Source organism: Lissotriton helveticus, chromosome 11, assembly GCF_964261635.1.
Source record: "Lissotriton helveticus chromosome 11, aLisHel1.1, whole genome shotgun sequence".
Taxonomy (NCBI): domain Eukaryota; kingdom Metazoa; phylum Chordata; class Amphibia; order Caudata; family Salamandridae; genus Lissotriton; species Lissotriton helveticus.
Window position 1 is genome coordinate 75135125 of NC_136072.1, and position 16419 is coordinate 75151543.

The window sequence follows — 16419 nt, forward strand, 5'->3', positions numbered from 1 at the left end:
ATCCACCCGTTCATCCTTCAGCCCACTTATTTATCCGCTCATCCTCCCACCCACTTATTCATCCGCTCATCCTCCCACCCACTCACCCATCCGCTCATTCTTCCCGCCACTCATCTATCAAAGCATGCGCCGTTCATCCATCCATTCATCAGCTCACATGTCCATCCCTCCATCCTTCCGCTGCCTGCCTGTGGGAAGAGTCCAAGCCCGGGCATGTCCACCTCCCCGTTCCTCTTGCACAGCCCCCCTCTGTTTTCGCTCTTCCCGCGGTGGGCGGCTCCAGGCCCTCGCACTAATTTGCTGTTTGGGCTGAGAGCGCCGGGAGTAATGAGGGGGCGTGAGAGGCGCCTTCATTACTGCGGCGCTTCCACGCGGGTGCAGCGGGGAGCTGTGCCTCGTGGCTGCATGTCTTGGGAGATCTCAGCAGTGCAGATGGGGCTGGACCAGCCCCAGGGCCGGCAGCACCCCCTGGGCAGGTGCGATGGAGCGTGTGATCTCACCGGGGCCGGATTACACACAGGAACAAGGCACCCAGGCTATATCCGTCCACGCGCTGCCCCCGGGGGATGTCTTGTGCGATACAGCAGTGTCCCGGGGGCACGCGCGCACGCCCCCCCCACACACACTGTGTGTAATATGGCCCCTGGTGTTCGCACCGTCTTCCTGCTATTCCTGGAAAGCAGTGGCGCAGAAGGGCTTCAGGTAGATCGTCTACCTACTGACAGCTGCCTCGTGACCTCATGTCATGTGCGTGACACCTTCAGCCAGTCCCGATTTTCACCCAACAGCGCTTTCTTTGCATTCTTGGGCATCTAGGCACAGTCCTGAAACTCAGAGCCTCAGAATGGAAAGTGTTGGGCGGGACATTCAGAACTGCTCGAAGTAAACACTTGATAAATATGGCAAGTGTACAGGTATGTGGGAAGCATCAAGCATGGGTGAAGTAATTACAGACATGTCAAACTGTGGGAGCTCACATGCTCGCTCTTCCTATAAATACAGTTCTCGTATCCCCATGGAATTATCCGTGTATTACTGTTTTATTGCTAAAGAACATATCCGAGAAGTTAGACATCTGATGTGAGTGCATTAATAAACCAAGCTTTCCTATCGGAACAATTTATTTACCACTGTTTTACTTGTGTGTATTACTCATTTTATATAGTTACCCGTAAATGAAATGCCTAGAATAGAATTACAGTGCATTTTGTAGCCACATCTCTGACCTCCCTTCCAGAGTCCTCCACCGTCGTACTCACCATTGCCGTTACCATACCCTTTAGATTCGACCGCTGATCTCAACCCTCTGCTTGTTTACTTATGAGACGTGGAAAAGGTGCCATTCGCATCGGTTATTTCCAGATGCTAGTGCACCCCGTGATTAGCAGGCAAGTAGTGGTGTACAGACCTACTGCATTGTGTAAGTATATGTACAATTGAATAGAGTAAAAAGTGACATTAAAGTTGTTTGGGCTTTGCTGTCAGACCGAAAGCCTTTAGTGGTTTCCACAAAGAAGGCAATTACAACTACCTGCGTTGCAATCACCGACAGTCACCCGAGGACAGATCTGACACCGCCGTACTCTAACGAACCTAGCCCCACTCGAGTACTGTGTTTAGAAAAGGCCAGGCCGCAATCCTACCGTTACGTCCATAAATCGGGTAACATGAGCCTTGTAAGCAAGACTGCTCGAGAAATGTAAATAAAACAAACAGTACATAGGAGAACTTTAAAACAGGCAAAGGGCCGGAGGCGCTGCTTCTCGCACAACTGCCTGGTAGGAAATGGATCCCTGGTGGTAGGTATTGAGCTCTCCTCACCTGCTGCCTCTGCTGATGACACGAAGGTGAAGTCCCCGTTGTGAGGTGGGTATGCAGGGGGCTGCATGATGTCCTCGGGCTCCACGGCCCCTCTCTACAGCTGGGGGCTCGTCTGCCTCCCTGGCCCTGCCTGTTTTCCGCCTGCATTTTCGTGTCCACGTAGCGACCATATATTTGGCTTCCTAGTAGTATATAAAGGTATTTTGGATGATGAGAGATTTAGCATATGTATTATAGCCTTTTGATAATTAGTTATAATGTGATAGATATTTTTAACATACACTATTCCTGCATTGATCTATGTAAAGCGAAAAGAAAAAAAATCACCTTTCATCACACATTGGATTCCTTTATACTGACTTATTCTTTGCTATGTACTTCACCCGTTCCGATGTGCGACTGTATGCACCACTTAAAGGTGGTCGCGCTCATACGCTACATGAATCGCGCTGTCCGTTTTCCATTTCACTGGCGACCGAGTGTCACTCACGTTATTCATGATTATGTGTGCCTTCAAAATCAGCATGCTTCTTGTTTGAAAAAAAGTTTCTTTTTGATAGCTCGGACCTTTACGAAAGTGACTTTGTCAGCGAGTCATGACTTGTCTGTTCGTCACAATATAAACAAATTCTTTGTCGGCGATCTTGAGCAGGAAGGCGGGTGCCGGCTCAATGCCGGACCAGATTCGGGGGCGTTCCTGAGGGCTTTTGGCTGACGTAGCGTGACGTCGCCAAAAGCCAAAAATTCTCGGGAACGCCCCCGAATCTGGTCCGAGATTGACGGACAGAGCCCTCTCCCAATGGCTAGCCTCCATTTATGGAGCTAGCCAATGGGAGGAGGGGGCGGATACCCGACCCCACACACAGATCATAAGATTTTTCCTAGCGTATGCGTACTTCGTACGCATTTGCTAGGCAAAACCTAAAAAGGGGCGCTGCTTCAAAAACAAACCAATCACGCTACCTTTAACACATTTAGCACAGTACTTGCAACAATAAGTATGCAAACTCTTAAGGGATTTCTCTAACGAGCACGTTCCTAATAGGGGGCTGGCTGAGGGAAACCAGACACACTAGCTTCGAACGCTACGAAAATTGCCATTATTTCAGAATTACAAACAAACGCTTTCGCGCAGTGCCACTCTCTACTCGCATTATCATTGACACCACTTCGCAAGGAAAACGGAAATTAATGAGTCCGGCCATTAGTTCAGAATTACAAAGAAAGCCTTTCTCGAAGTGCCACTCTTCTCGCATTCTCATTGACAGCACTCGAACAACAACACGATAATTACTAAGTGCAGGCATTACTTCAGAATTACAAAGAAAGGCTTGCTCTCTACAATTGCTGCGCAATATAAAACGGACTTTCAGCCTTTCAACTGCACAAAACCTTCCCACGGGGCTGCCATAATAAAAAACATGACAAATTCATTAACGCTATTTCTACTTTGACTCAGAGAGTGCTGTATGCTAATTCTCGCCGCTTTGATCTATCGCACTCTTCTCTCGCCACAATTCACTTAACTTTCATCTAAACTATTGCCCTTTTTAGGTACCCTTCATTACGATCTGCAACTTTTACTTCTCCCTGGGGGCCAACACTAAAAGAATACCTGCCATAACTCAAACAGAGTTTTACACTTTTTACTACTTCGCAAATAGGGGGTCACCTCTAAACAAAATGCCAATTTCAGTAAGGCTAATTGAACTTTCACACTCAGAGGTGCTGTATACTAATTAAGAAAGCTTTGTCAGTCGCACACTTCTCTTGCCCTTATCCACTCAACTATTGGCACATTTAAGGACCATTAACTCTGCTGTGCAAATCAGACATCTAGATGGTACCAAAACAACTAAGGGAATAATTAAGGACCACTACTTTTAAAAAACAAAAGACTTTTGGAAAGGAGACCCTTTCACAATACTGTACTGCTAACAACCACAGTACTACAATTGCCACATTCAAGACTTTCATTAAAATTTAAAACCTTACCCAAAACATACATCACCTATTCTGAAATGCGGCACAACTTAAACATTAAAGGACATAAACACCACTGCAATTAAACATTCAAGTTAGCTGCACTATCATTACACATTTGTTTTGTTTCACAATCTATATCTATATTTATCTATACTACTATAATAAAGGAAGAACTTTCAGCCTTTGAAGTGGGTAAACTCGGGAACCACAGCGCCAATCCACACACCCGATACACTGTTGGAATTGTCAGGGTGTATACATGGTTATAGGCTATATAAAAAAAAAAAAAACGTTCTTTAAAAAATTTAAAGTTTAAAAAAAAAGTAGTCTCTACGAAGTAGCGCCGGCCGCGACGTGCGTGCTCACGTCAGGAGCGCGGAGAGGAGCGGGGTCCAGGAGCGTGACGAGGAGCGGCGGACATGGCGCGGGGGGGGAGCAGTGACGTGAGGAGCAGCGGACAGGCCAGCGGCGGTGCGAGCAGCGGACAGGCGGGAGGAGCGGCGGCTCAGGTAAGGGGACACATGTCGGGGCAGGCAGGGGTCGGGGCAGGCGGGGGACAGGCCGGGCAGGGGCCCGGGCTGCTGCACAATGTCGGGGCGGGCGGGGGTCGGGGAAGCCTGTTGCATCCGGACAAGGTCGGGACGGGCTGCTAGTATATATATATATATATATATATATATATATATATATATATATATATATATATATATATATATATATATATATATCCATAAGGTAAAGTCGCACTCAGGATTATTTTAGAGAAATACGTTTATTGACTGACGTGTTTCAACCTAACTGTCTTTTTCAGTCAGTCCGTGACCCGGAAGTGGCTGTACTTAAGTGAATTCAAAGAACAATGTGTAGACATACAAGAAATACATACATGTTGGAGTCTGTCAGTGAGTGACAACAGACTCAACTCACATTTTCAAAAATGATCAACATCAAAATTAATATAAAAACGTGATATAACTATACAAATAAATGCTTTATATTGAAACGTGAGACAATATTGAAACACTTTGTGTGTTAAGCACGGGGATTTACTAGGTCTAAAGAAGCCGCCTGACAATATTAAATGCCAGCAAGGTGTTGTAGACCCTGAAATATTCCAGTGTGCACAAGCACCTCTCCTATTCTTGTCCCTATAGTGCTATATCATTGCATGTGAGATGTACTCCACAAACAATAGCTGCTTTGTTTTGTTGCAGTGGGACATGCCATACTGGACTGTAAGGAATAGCTATATATTATCAAGGCCTGTGCCTGAGGATAGGAGAAGCTGCTGGCTATATTATATATATATGTTATTCAGGCTCGCAGTGGCAGCGGCACTTACCAAGGGGGGTGCATCTGAGGAAGGCTAACTGCTGAAACGCGTCATGCTGATCCCCTGGAAATAAAGAATTTGTTTCAATCCGAAGTGCTCCTTTGTCTACTCTCGCTGAAAGGAAGACAGGCTGTGGAAATATTAACGTGAGTGAGAACGCGTGAGGGAAGCACCTTCTGAAGCGTCCGGTGAGTTCGGAATACACCAGGACCGCCTAGACATCACAGAGGCACAGAATCTCCGCTTTCACCGAAAGTCCATAACCCTATGGAGAGACACTGCTACTTCAGCGATGTCCCGGACCTGTAACCTGCTGTGTTGCCCAGGCAGGAAGCTCGGACTGACAACTACATGAATGCCCAGAAAAACACTGCGATTCCTCACCTGCCTTCGTTGTCAACCAGCCTCCACTGTGGGGAATCAACAATTCTGGTGGAGTGGATCGCCTCTCGCAACACGCTGTAAGAACACTACTGCACTCTGGGAGATGCAGTTTCACGTGTTGGACTACTGAAGCGAACACGCCCCAACGAAGTCCAGGTGCGCTACAAATCTACTTCAGAAAGCCAAAACCAAAAACAATTCAGGCTCGCAGTGGCAGCGGCACTTACCAAGGGGGGTGCATCTGAGGAAGGCTAACTGCTGAAACGCGTCATGCTGATCCCCTGGAAATAAAGAATTTGTTTCAATCCGAAGTGCTCCTTTGTCTACTTTCGCTGAAAGGAAGACAGGCTGTGGAAATATTAACGCGAGTGAGAACGCGTGAGGGAAGCACCTTCTGAAGCGTCCGGTGAGTTCGGAATACACCAGGACCGCCTAGACATCACAGAGGCACAGAATCTCCGCTTTCACCGAAAGTCCATAACCCTATGGAGAGACACTGCTACTTCAGCGATGTCCCGGACCTGTAACCTGCTGTGTTGCCCAGGCAGGAAGCTCGGACTGACAACTACATGAATGCCCAGAAAAACACTGCGATTCCTCACCTGCCTTCGTTGTCCACCAGCCTCCACTGTGGGGAATCAACAATTCTGGTGGAGTGGATCGCCTCTCGCAACACGCTGTAAGAACACTACTGCACTCTGGGAGATGCAGTTTCACGTGTTGGACTACTGAAGCGAACACGCCCCAACGAAGTCCAGGTGCGCTACAAATCTACTTCAGAAAGCCAAAACCAAAAACAATTCAGGCTCGCAGTGGCAGCGGCACTTACCAAGGGGGGTGCATTTGAGGAAGGCTAACTGCTGAAACGCGTCATGCTGATCCCCTGGAAATAAAGAATTTGTTTCAATCCGAAGTGCTCCTTTGTCTACTTTCTCTGAAAGGAAGACAGGCTGTGGAAATATTAACGCGAGTGAGAACGCGTGAGGGAAGCACCTTCTGAAGCGTCCGGTGAGTTCGGAATACACCAGGACCGCCTAGACATCACAGAGGCACAGAATCTCCGCTTTCACCGAAAGTCCATAACCCTATGGAGAGACACTGCTACTTCAGCGATGTCCCGGACCTGTAACCTGCTGTGTTGCCCAGGCAGGAAGCTCGGACTGACAACTACATGAATGCCCAGAAAAACACTGCGATTCCTCACCTGCCTTCGTTGTCCACCAGCCTCCACTGTGGGGAATCAACAATTCTGGTGGAGTGGATCGCCTCTCGCAACACGCTGTAAGAACACTACTGCACTCTGGGAGATGCAGTTTCACGTGTTGGACTACTGAAGCGAACACGCCCCAACGAAGTCCAGGTGCGCTACAAATCTACTTCAGAAAGCCAAAACCAAAAACAATTCAGGCTCGCAGTGGCAGCGGCATTTACCAAGGGGGGTGCATCTGAGGAAGGCTAACTGCTGAAACGCGTCATGCTGATCCCCTGGAAATAAAGAATTTGTTTCAATCCGAAGTGCTCCTTTGTCTACTTTCGCTGAAAGGAAGACAGGCTGTGGAAATATTAACGCGAGTGAGAACGCGTGAGGGAAGCACCTTCTGAAGCGTCCGGTGAGTTTGGAATACACCAGGACCGCCTAGACATCACAGAGGCACAGAATCTCCGCTTTCACCGAAAGTCCATAACCCTATGGAGAGACACTGCTACTTCAGCGATGTCCCGGACCTGTAACCTGCTGTGTTGCCCAGGCAGGAAGCTCGGACTGACAACTACATAAATGCCCAGAAAAACACTGCGATTCCTCACCTGCCTTCGTTGTCCACCAGCCTCCACTGTGGGTAATCAACAATTCTGGTGGAGTGGATCGCCTCTCGCAACACGCTGTAAGAACACTACTGCACTCTGGGAGATGCAGTTTCACGTGTTGGACTACTGAAGCGAACACGCCCCAACGAAGTCAAGGTGCGCTACAAATCTACTTCAGAAAGCCAAAACCAAAAACAATTCAGGCTCGCAGTGGCAGCGGCACTTACCAAGGGGGGTGCATCTGAGGAAGGCTAACTGCTGAAACGCGTCATGCTGATCCCCTGGAAATAAAGAATTTGTTTCAATCCGAAGTGCTCCTTTGTCTACTTTCGCTGAAAGGAAGACAGGCTGTGGAAATATTAACGCGAGTGAGAACGCGTGAGGGAAGCACCTTCTGAAGCGTCCGGTGAGTTCGGAATACACCAGGACCGCCTAGACATCACAGAGGCACAGAATCTCCGCTTTCACCGAAAGTCCATAACCCTATGGAGAGACACTGCTACTTCAGCGATGTCCCGGACCTGTAACCTGCTGTGTTGCCCAGGCAGGAAGCTCGGACTGACAACTACATGAATGCCCAGAAAAACACTGCGATTCCTCACCTGCCTTCGTTGTCCACCAGCCTCCACTGTGGGGAATCAACAATTCTGGTGGAGTGGATCGCCTCTCGCAACACGCTGTAAGAACACTACTGCACTCTGGGAGATGCAGTTTCACGTGTTGGACTACTGAAGCGAACACGCCCCAACGAAGTCCAGGTGCGCTACAAATCTACTTCAGAAAGCCAAAACCAAAAACAATTCAGGCTCGCAGTGGCAGCGGCACTTACCAAGGGGGGTGCATCTGAGGAAGGCTAACTGCTGAAACGCGTCATGCTGATCCCCTGGAAATAAAGAATTTGTTTCAATCCGAAGTGCTCCTTTGTCTACTTTCGCTGAAAGGAAGACAGGCTGTGGAAATATATATATATATATATATATATATATATATATATATATATATATATATATATATATATATATATATATATATATATATATATATATATATATATATATATATATACAAAATTGCTCCTTCTGACTGCCAGTGGCCCCGCGGGAATTGGCGTACATACCGGCGGAGCACGACGGTAATTGATCCTCGTGTCGCTTTTCAAAAAGTTTTTGTACGCTCTCAGTAAACGACCATCCACCAAACAATAATTCCAAGGGTGTTTATTTCCAAAACAACATGTTTCGGCTTCCAATGAAACCTTGTTCACGTGAACAAGGCTTCCTTGGAAGCCGAAACATGTCGTTTACATGTCGTAAAGGCCTGCTCAGGTGGTCAGTCATCAGTGATGTCATTTGAGATGTCATCAGTGAAGTCATGAGTGATGTCACTGGCCATGTCATGAGTGATGTAATATGTGATGTCATCAGCAGTGCATTGCGGGCGCGCGAGTTATAGTTAGCTGAACTAACTATAACGGGGGAATTTCAATGGTTTTGTATGAGTGAAATGTCCAGCTAACTATAACATGTGTGAAACATATGGTTTTTTCAGTGAATTTCTAAGTTTTTTTAAAATGCTAATTCCTAACTATAACGGGGCTGAAACCTATGGTTTTTTCAGTGAATATATATATATATACACACACACATATATATGGGATTATCTTACTTTAAATAAATTGACCTTGCGTGGTAAAGGCATTCATGGTAAACGAACAGCATTGTAAAGGCATGCATGGTTAAGGCATTGCATAGTAAAGGTATAGTCATATAACGGCAGCAGGAGCACGCAGTACGCGATTGTAGGCAATAGGACATAGTTCAGCAGGGTGGAGAAAAAATTATTCTGCTAAGTGTTTGAATGTTTATTAAACGTCCCTGCTCTCCTCCAACCACCGATGAAGAAAACACCATACACATAAACACGTACACATTCAAACTGCTGACACAAACACCACATACAGAAGCAGTCATGCTCTCTACATGCACAAACATATATACATGTATGCATGCCTGCACGGGTATTTGCGCATGCAGTCACCGACACACACCCATCCAGCCTCTAATCCTGATTCTCATCTCTCTCTCTCTTACAGGGGGGGGTCCATTGTCCTGACTTCATCTGCAGCTGCCTATACATTTGTTCCAGTAAGTATAGTTCATTATTTATTAACTAAGGTAGAATAATGGTAAATAATTTCACGTAACTTTGTAAAATGCGAATGCTTCATTGTGTTAATTTTTGATGCGAGGACACATTGAAACAAACGCACTGTGTTCTTTTGCTATTCCAACTCGTCTGCTTTAAGTATTTACCACAAACGTCACCATTTGCCGTAATGGTGTATTACACCATTCAATTTTACGGAGGTCTAATATATACTGAGCCACACAGAAAAAGCAGTAGCAAAGCCAACCGGTTTGGCACTGGCTCTTGGCTTTTACAATTCTTTTTTCTAGAAAGCTATGTATGTAGACATGTGGCACTGTGGTGGCAAAAAAAGATTTAAAAATCTAAACTATTTTTCACTTTTATCAATCTTACAAGTAATAATTGCCATGGAAACTCTAGATCAACCCATCAAGGAAGATGTAACTCTCCCTCCAAAAGCTGATTACAAGTGCATCCACACTGAATACACAGCTAACAGTGATGATTGAGCATTTCTCACAAATGTGGAGGGAAATTAATGTTTGGATCATTGGGTACCTTACACAGGGTTATTCTATAGAAGAAGACCAATTGCAAAACGACCATCTACCTATACTCAAAATGAGTTTCCATCAGGAAAACATGGCAGGACCATGTATTCAATCCCCTTCCTCATTCTGAAGAACAGCACACTGAGATTAATACTAGACTCAATACTCGCTCAGAGATAAATCAAAAAAGTTCATTGCAAGATGAATACTCTGCACAAGTTTCTCCCAATATAGGAGGAACAGCAATTCTGGAACACATTGGACTTGTTGTTTGCATATTTCTATCTACCTATGCATAAAGCCCATAACCAATGTGTGTCGTTCACAGAACATGGCAACCATTGCTCATTCAAAGAACTCCTGTTTGGCATACACTTAGCACCAAGATTAATTGCGAAAATGTCTAGCATTTGTGGTAATACCTCTGGGTTGCAAGTGTATTTAACATGTCTACTCTTCCCTGGATTACTGGCTGGAAAAGTGGATTTTCAGAAATGTCATAACTACACACAATAGACAGTCTTTTTGCTACACAAACTAGGGTTTTTTGTTAATTTATCCTTGTTAACTTGTTTATATTTTCAAAATGTATCTATTCAGGCTAATCCCATTACATATTCTGAGCTTGTTGTTTGAGAAATTGTCATTGAGAGTTTGCAATTTTCTGGATGTATAAAAACAGTAGCAGGCCTATAGATGTATAAGGCTCCAATTGAGCCAGTGAGTTTGCACTCCTTGGTTTTAAGGTATTTTAGTAGGCAGTTATCAGATGCCACATGATTACACAGTGTTGAGGGGTGGCTCAGTGTCCCTTTTGGTAGTGAAGAGCATACATTGCTAAAGAATGTGACATTCAAAATCATATGGACTTCAGACCAGGTTTGGCAAGATATAAAACATTGCTGTGATATCCTACAAATTGCAGTGGGAACTCCTCTGTGCATAACTGGAATTGGCATAGCAATTCAGAGATTTGAGTTTAAAAGACCGGGAAAGGTTAGTTGTTTGCCAGTTTCCAGTTTGTTTATCAAGAGGCACTGAAATCATCTGAAAGGTTACAAGCAGAATTCTTTATTTCACAAATACGTTTTTTATCCATATCCCCATTTATGATTTTATGATTATACACATCTTACATTATATGGATAACAGTCAAGCTAATGAAGAAGTGAAAGTGAAATGGGTACAAATTAGCCCTCCAAGTATGAGTATTTTATTTTGTATTTTTAGGTCTCGTGGCGTTGGCGTTAACCGCGCGAAGCGCGGTCTCGCCAGAGACCTTTTGTTAGCGAGTCTGCTTTCCAGGAGACAAGACTGGCCACGCGCATGTGAAAGAGTCAGAATTGAGCGGGCTACGTGCATGCGCGTTCCATTGAGCAGCTGATGGTTCCCTTCCAATGCGTGCTTGGAGAGACAGTGCTTTCACTTTGTTTAAGTTTCGTTTTTACTGCTGTCCAGATGGCTCTGGGAGAGCGCGGTTCGAGCGACAGTGTTGCCAGCTTTCATTTTCTTTGCACACATGCAGAGACATACACATACGCACACACACTAGTGCACATACACGCAGGCATACACACGAGTGCACAGAGACACACACCCCCCCGCCGCACACACACAAGAGCGCGCGCACACACACGAGCGCACACACACACACACACCAGCGCACAGAGACACCCCCCTCCCCCGCCGCCACCCCCCACTTCAACTAAGCCCCACTCACCTCACTCCGGAATTCAGCTGCCACCGCGGGGCTCTCCCTCGGGCATGGGAGCCCCGTGTCACCACTGCTCCTCTGGCCGGGCACTCCGCGGGCTTCCAGCAGAAACGGAAGTCCCGCCCCACGGCAGGTTTCGGCAGTGCACGCGCACGTGTATTCCTGCTTCCGCTCATTCCGCTCTCTCGCCCTGGGGTCGCATATCTGGTATGAGTTTTACCTTTTTTTTACAATAGCGACCGTTTTTTTGTTATTGTTATTTATGTAATGCGAATTTGTATAGAGCGAACTTTACCCGAAGGTGTTGCTCGTTATTACTGGTTTGGCCCCAGAACAGCCTGATAGGGGGACATCTTTTTCCGACTGCTGAACACTTTGTACGTTGTGGGCTGAACTCTCCTCACGACCCGTGTGATGCTTCCCGAGGGCTCCTGCTGCGGGGCAACAGGTGGAAGAGAGCCCGTGAGAGTGAAGCGGCGTCCGGCCTGTACTGCATGGATCCTCTCCCGAGCTTAGTCCTGAGCTTAGACTTAAACATGCAGCTGAGGCAGCAAAGTCTTTACATTGAGAAACTTCACTGCATTTATCCAGCCACGTTGCCCCCAGTAAAAAGAAGGAAGCACCGCAACAGCTGTGAGCCCGTGCCTAAGGTGCATCATCAGAGCTGTGTGAATAATAACAGCTGTGAGCCCGTGCCTAAGTTGCATCAGAGCTGTGTAAATATTAACTGTGTCAGCCCCGTGTGTGAGTTGCATCATCAGAGCTGTGTGAATAATAACAGCTGTGAGCCCGTGCCTAAGGTGCATCAGAGCTGTGTAAATAATAACTGCGTCAGCCCGGTGCGTGTGGTGCATCATCAGAGCTGTGTGAATATTAACAGCTGTGAGCCCGTGCCTAAGGTGCATCATCAGAGCTGTGTGAATAATAACTGCGTCAGCCCCGTGCGTGAGGTGCATCATCAGAGCTGTGTGAATAATAACAGCTGTGAGCCGTGCCTAAGGTGCATCATAGCTGTGTAAATAATAAGTGCGTCAGCCTCGTGCGTGAGGTGCAACATCAGAGCTGTGTGAATAATAACAGCTGTGAGCCCGTGCCTAAGGTGCATCATCAGAGCTGTGTGAATAATAACTGCGTCAGCTCCGTGCGTGAGGTGCATCATCAGAGCTGTGTGATTAATAGCTGTGAGTCCGTGCCGGAGGTGCATCATCAGTGAATGATAACAGCTGTGAGTCCGTGCCTAAGGTGCATCAGAACTGTGTGATAACTGCGTCAGCCCCATGCGTGAGGTGCATCATCAGAGCTGTGTGAATAATAACAGCTGTGAGCACGTGCCTAAGGTGCATCATCAGAGCTGTGTGAAGAATAACAGCTGTGAGCCCGTGCCTGAGGTGCATCATCAAAGCTGTGTAAATAATAACTGCGTCAGCCCCGTGCGTGAGGTGCCTCATCAGAGCTGTGTGAATAACAACTGTGAGCCCGTGCGTAAGGTCCATCATCAGAGCTGTGTGAATAATAACAGCTGTGAGCCCGTGCGTGAAGTGCACCATCAGAGTTGTGTGAATAATAACTGCGGCAGCCCCGTGAGTGAGGTGCATCATCCACATTGCTCAGGTCACCCAAATTCCTGCACTCTCTACAACACTGCTTTCAAAAACAGCATACTGTTGCACACACTCTCACTGCTCACCAATTCAAAGTTTGCTAAAAATGTTATGCACCGCATTGTCATACACAATGCCAATAACTCAAACTTTAATGCTGCGAGACCTATTGCATTGTAAATGCTTGTTATATATGTTCCCTTTTCATCAGGACTTGGGTTAATGTGCTGTGAAATGTCAAGGGACTGATAATTTTATAATCAGAGATTATTAGGCTATTTATATTATTAATCCATAGATCTTAAAAACATTATGAATAAGGCAGTAATGCCTTTTTAGGATTGTTTGTCTTTATTAAACAACTGTGGGTCAATTTCAATGAGGTACATTGGGATGGTTCATTGTACACCAGATGCTGAGTAGAAGATTCTTATATTATCCACATGATTGCCGTCCAAATCTGGGCAAATATTTGTTGAGTGTCTTTAATTTATTAATCTCATCCGCTTGAAAAAAATCACTATCATACTTCGGCATTAATGTTAGGTATGTCCATAGTAAGAGAGACCTTCAGCCTTTACCCTTGTTGGTGTGTCTGTAAGACAATCCTGGTGTTTGGACAAAATATCAAAAAATAATATTGTGATATTACAATATTGTGTCAAAAATATTGCGACAGAAAAATATTGTGCATAGGAATATCAAAGGTAGAAATATCGGGACTACTTTATATGAGGTTTTGACATAGGGCAGCGACGCAAGGAATCTTGCTGCACTGCCCGACGTCAAAACAAAAGCGCAGGAATGCATCATATTTATGATATACGGTGTATTCCAGTCCTTATCCCCTGCGCTGGTGCACAATGGTCTGCCATGTGCCAATGCAGGCATCCTTGCACCAGGGTGAAAGGGTCTCTTCATTGTGGGGCTGACTGATTTTGTGCAGGAAGGGACATCTTCCTGCACAAAATCAATCAAATCTGGCATTTTCCTCTTTTTATGTGCAGCACACATAGAAATAGTAAAAGATGAGGAGAAATTAAAGCATTTCTCCTCGTTGCGCCTCCCTAACGCCCTCCCTGGGTCGCATTAGATTTTGACGTATTCCCAGGTTCATGATTTCTGATAAATCTGGGAATGCTTCAGATTCCATTGGTGTTGCCTGGGCCCTTAGTCTTTGAATTAATGTTCATGACTAAATTGGTATATTATTATAACATGCCATTGCTGCTTATAAGTAGCCAAGTGTTACTATTTATCTGGATGTTCAGGATGTTAACCTTTCAAACAGTTCCATAATCATGACAAATTTGGTATACGCCTGATAATTTTGGAGCAGTAGGCATTAAAAGCAATCAAGGCCTCAGTGGCCATAAATTCCAATCCAGTGTATCACTTCATTTTTATAGTGATGTTATAATGTTGAATAGTAATGTTCCTTGGGATTATTAGCATCCAGGACACCGTGGCTCGTAGCTGATAACAGAGGACCAACCAAATATTTAAAATCCCCTCTTCCTGATGAGCATCTCTGTGTCTTCAGTATATCTGCCTCACTAGTGGATGTACTGAAGATAAAGGCGAGCTGAGCCTATAGCTGTTTTTCCCACTCAGTATAAATTTTTCTGAAGCAAATTCCCTAACAGAAAGGGAGTTAAATAAGGCAAGGATGCAATCACTGTGACCTGGTGTCCATTTAGTGGAAGGAAACCCAGGTCAATGTTGTCCAAAGGCCACTGGTGTAACGAAACTCGAGGGGTCCTCCCTGCAAGGCACGTGGAGGGGCCCCCACTGGGCTCAATCAAGAGTTCTGCAGCCAGAGTGCTGTGTTGAGGGCCCCCCCCTGCACTGCGGGGGCTGCGGCGCCTGTGTTACGCCCTTGCCAAAGGCAGAGGCACACGATTATTACGCTGGGAAGAAGCTAATTGCTCCAGTAGCAGCTGCTCTTCTTAATGGGTGGTGTGGGGGTAGGGTAAGGTTTGTTTGGATTTTATATGAGAATCTGTCTGCAAGGATTTTGTTAATACAACCAACATAATACATTGTAGATATGTGGAAATCTTTAGTGTAGTTGCCTCTTCCTCTCACCAAATATATACTATTTTCCCTCCTTTTCTTCAAATGTCATATTTAAAAGTAAATTTGCAAAATCCTACTTTTCTTCTTTACTAAATGTATTTCTGCATGGAATCTTGATTCCGTAGAGCATGATTTCTAATTTTTGTAAAGTGTGTAAAGAATTCTGTGAATTGGGCTTTCATCCTCCTCATGTTTCTCTTTCAAGTTAAGTAAATATTCTTCTTTTCCTCCCTGCAACAGTATTTTGGTGCCTACTGTGTCAGTAAGACTGCCCTCGCTGGTTTGACCAAGATTATGGCATCAGAATTAATTCCAATGAACATTCGGCTAAACTCATTGGCGCCTGGAGTGACGAGGACAAAGATGAACGGTCCTGTAAGTATTGTCAGCATTAAGCAACTAGGTAAAGGGGGTACTCCTGTGTATGCAGATGAAATGCAGATCTCTTTAAAAATGTCCTCAATTTAGGACATCTATCTTCAAATAAAGTGACTCTGGAACATGCATTATTGGTTGTGTTCAAACCTGCTTAAACTGAATTTAGAGTAAACTGAAATTATCATTCTTACCCACAGACCAAGAATTAAGCAATGTATCACTACTCATATGACAGAAGAAAGGGCCCAGTGCTCCTGTCTGAAAATCACCATTAGCAAGTTGTAGTTTTTATTAACTGTTTCCTTCATACATATAGCAATCACCCGTATGCATTTATACACTTTACAACAAGAATTGAGACCTTGAACCATACTCTGTGGTTTAGTAGGAACACCATGTACATCCTCATTGCCAAATGTTTCTACAGTCAACTCGACAGGCTTACAAAAGTGACCGTGGTGGCAGTGAAATGATTGTAATAGCAGGAAAAGATGTTTTACCTATTGTCTGTTAGAAAGAATGGCCTACCTCTCCTGTGTTTTCCTAAATTGGACTGCCAGTCCACCATGACTGGATCCTCTACTCATCTGTGTGGGGCATTGTCACATGTATATACCT

At 45.3% G+C, this 16419-nt stretch overlaps 2 protein-coding genes across 2 annotated transcripts in view; both read left to right on the top strand.

Annotated features, from left to right (window-relative positions):
• LOC144791621 (dehydrogenase/reductase SDR family member 4-like) overlaps positions 1-16419 on the top strand; it is a 213085-nt gene that overhangs the window by 158569 nt on the left and 38097 nt on the right. Inside the window, exons 6-7 of the mRNA XM_078666348.1 lie at positions 9423-9474; positions 15664-15798. Of these exons, the coding sequence (XP_078522474.1) occupies positions 9423-9474; positions 15664-15798 (187 nt within the window). The remainder of the gene's footprint in view (positions 1-9422; positions 9475-15663; positions 15799-16419) is intronic.
• The window catches only part of LOC144791618 (dehydrogenase/reductase SDR family member 4-like), a 379701-nt gene that overhangs the window by 145245 nt on the left and 218037 nt on the right, over positions 1-16419 (top strand). The window lies entirely within an intron of this gene.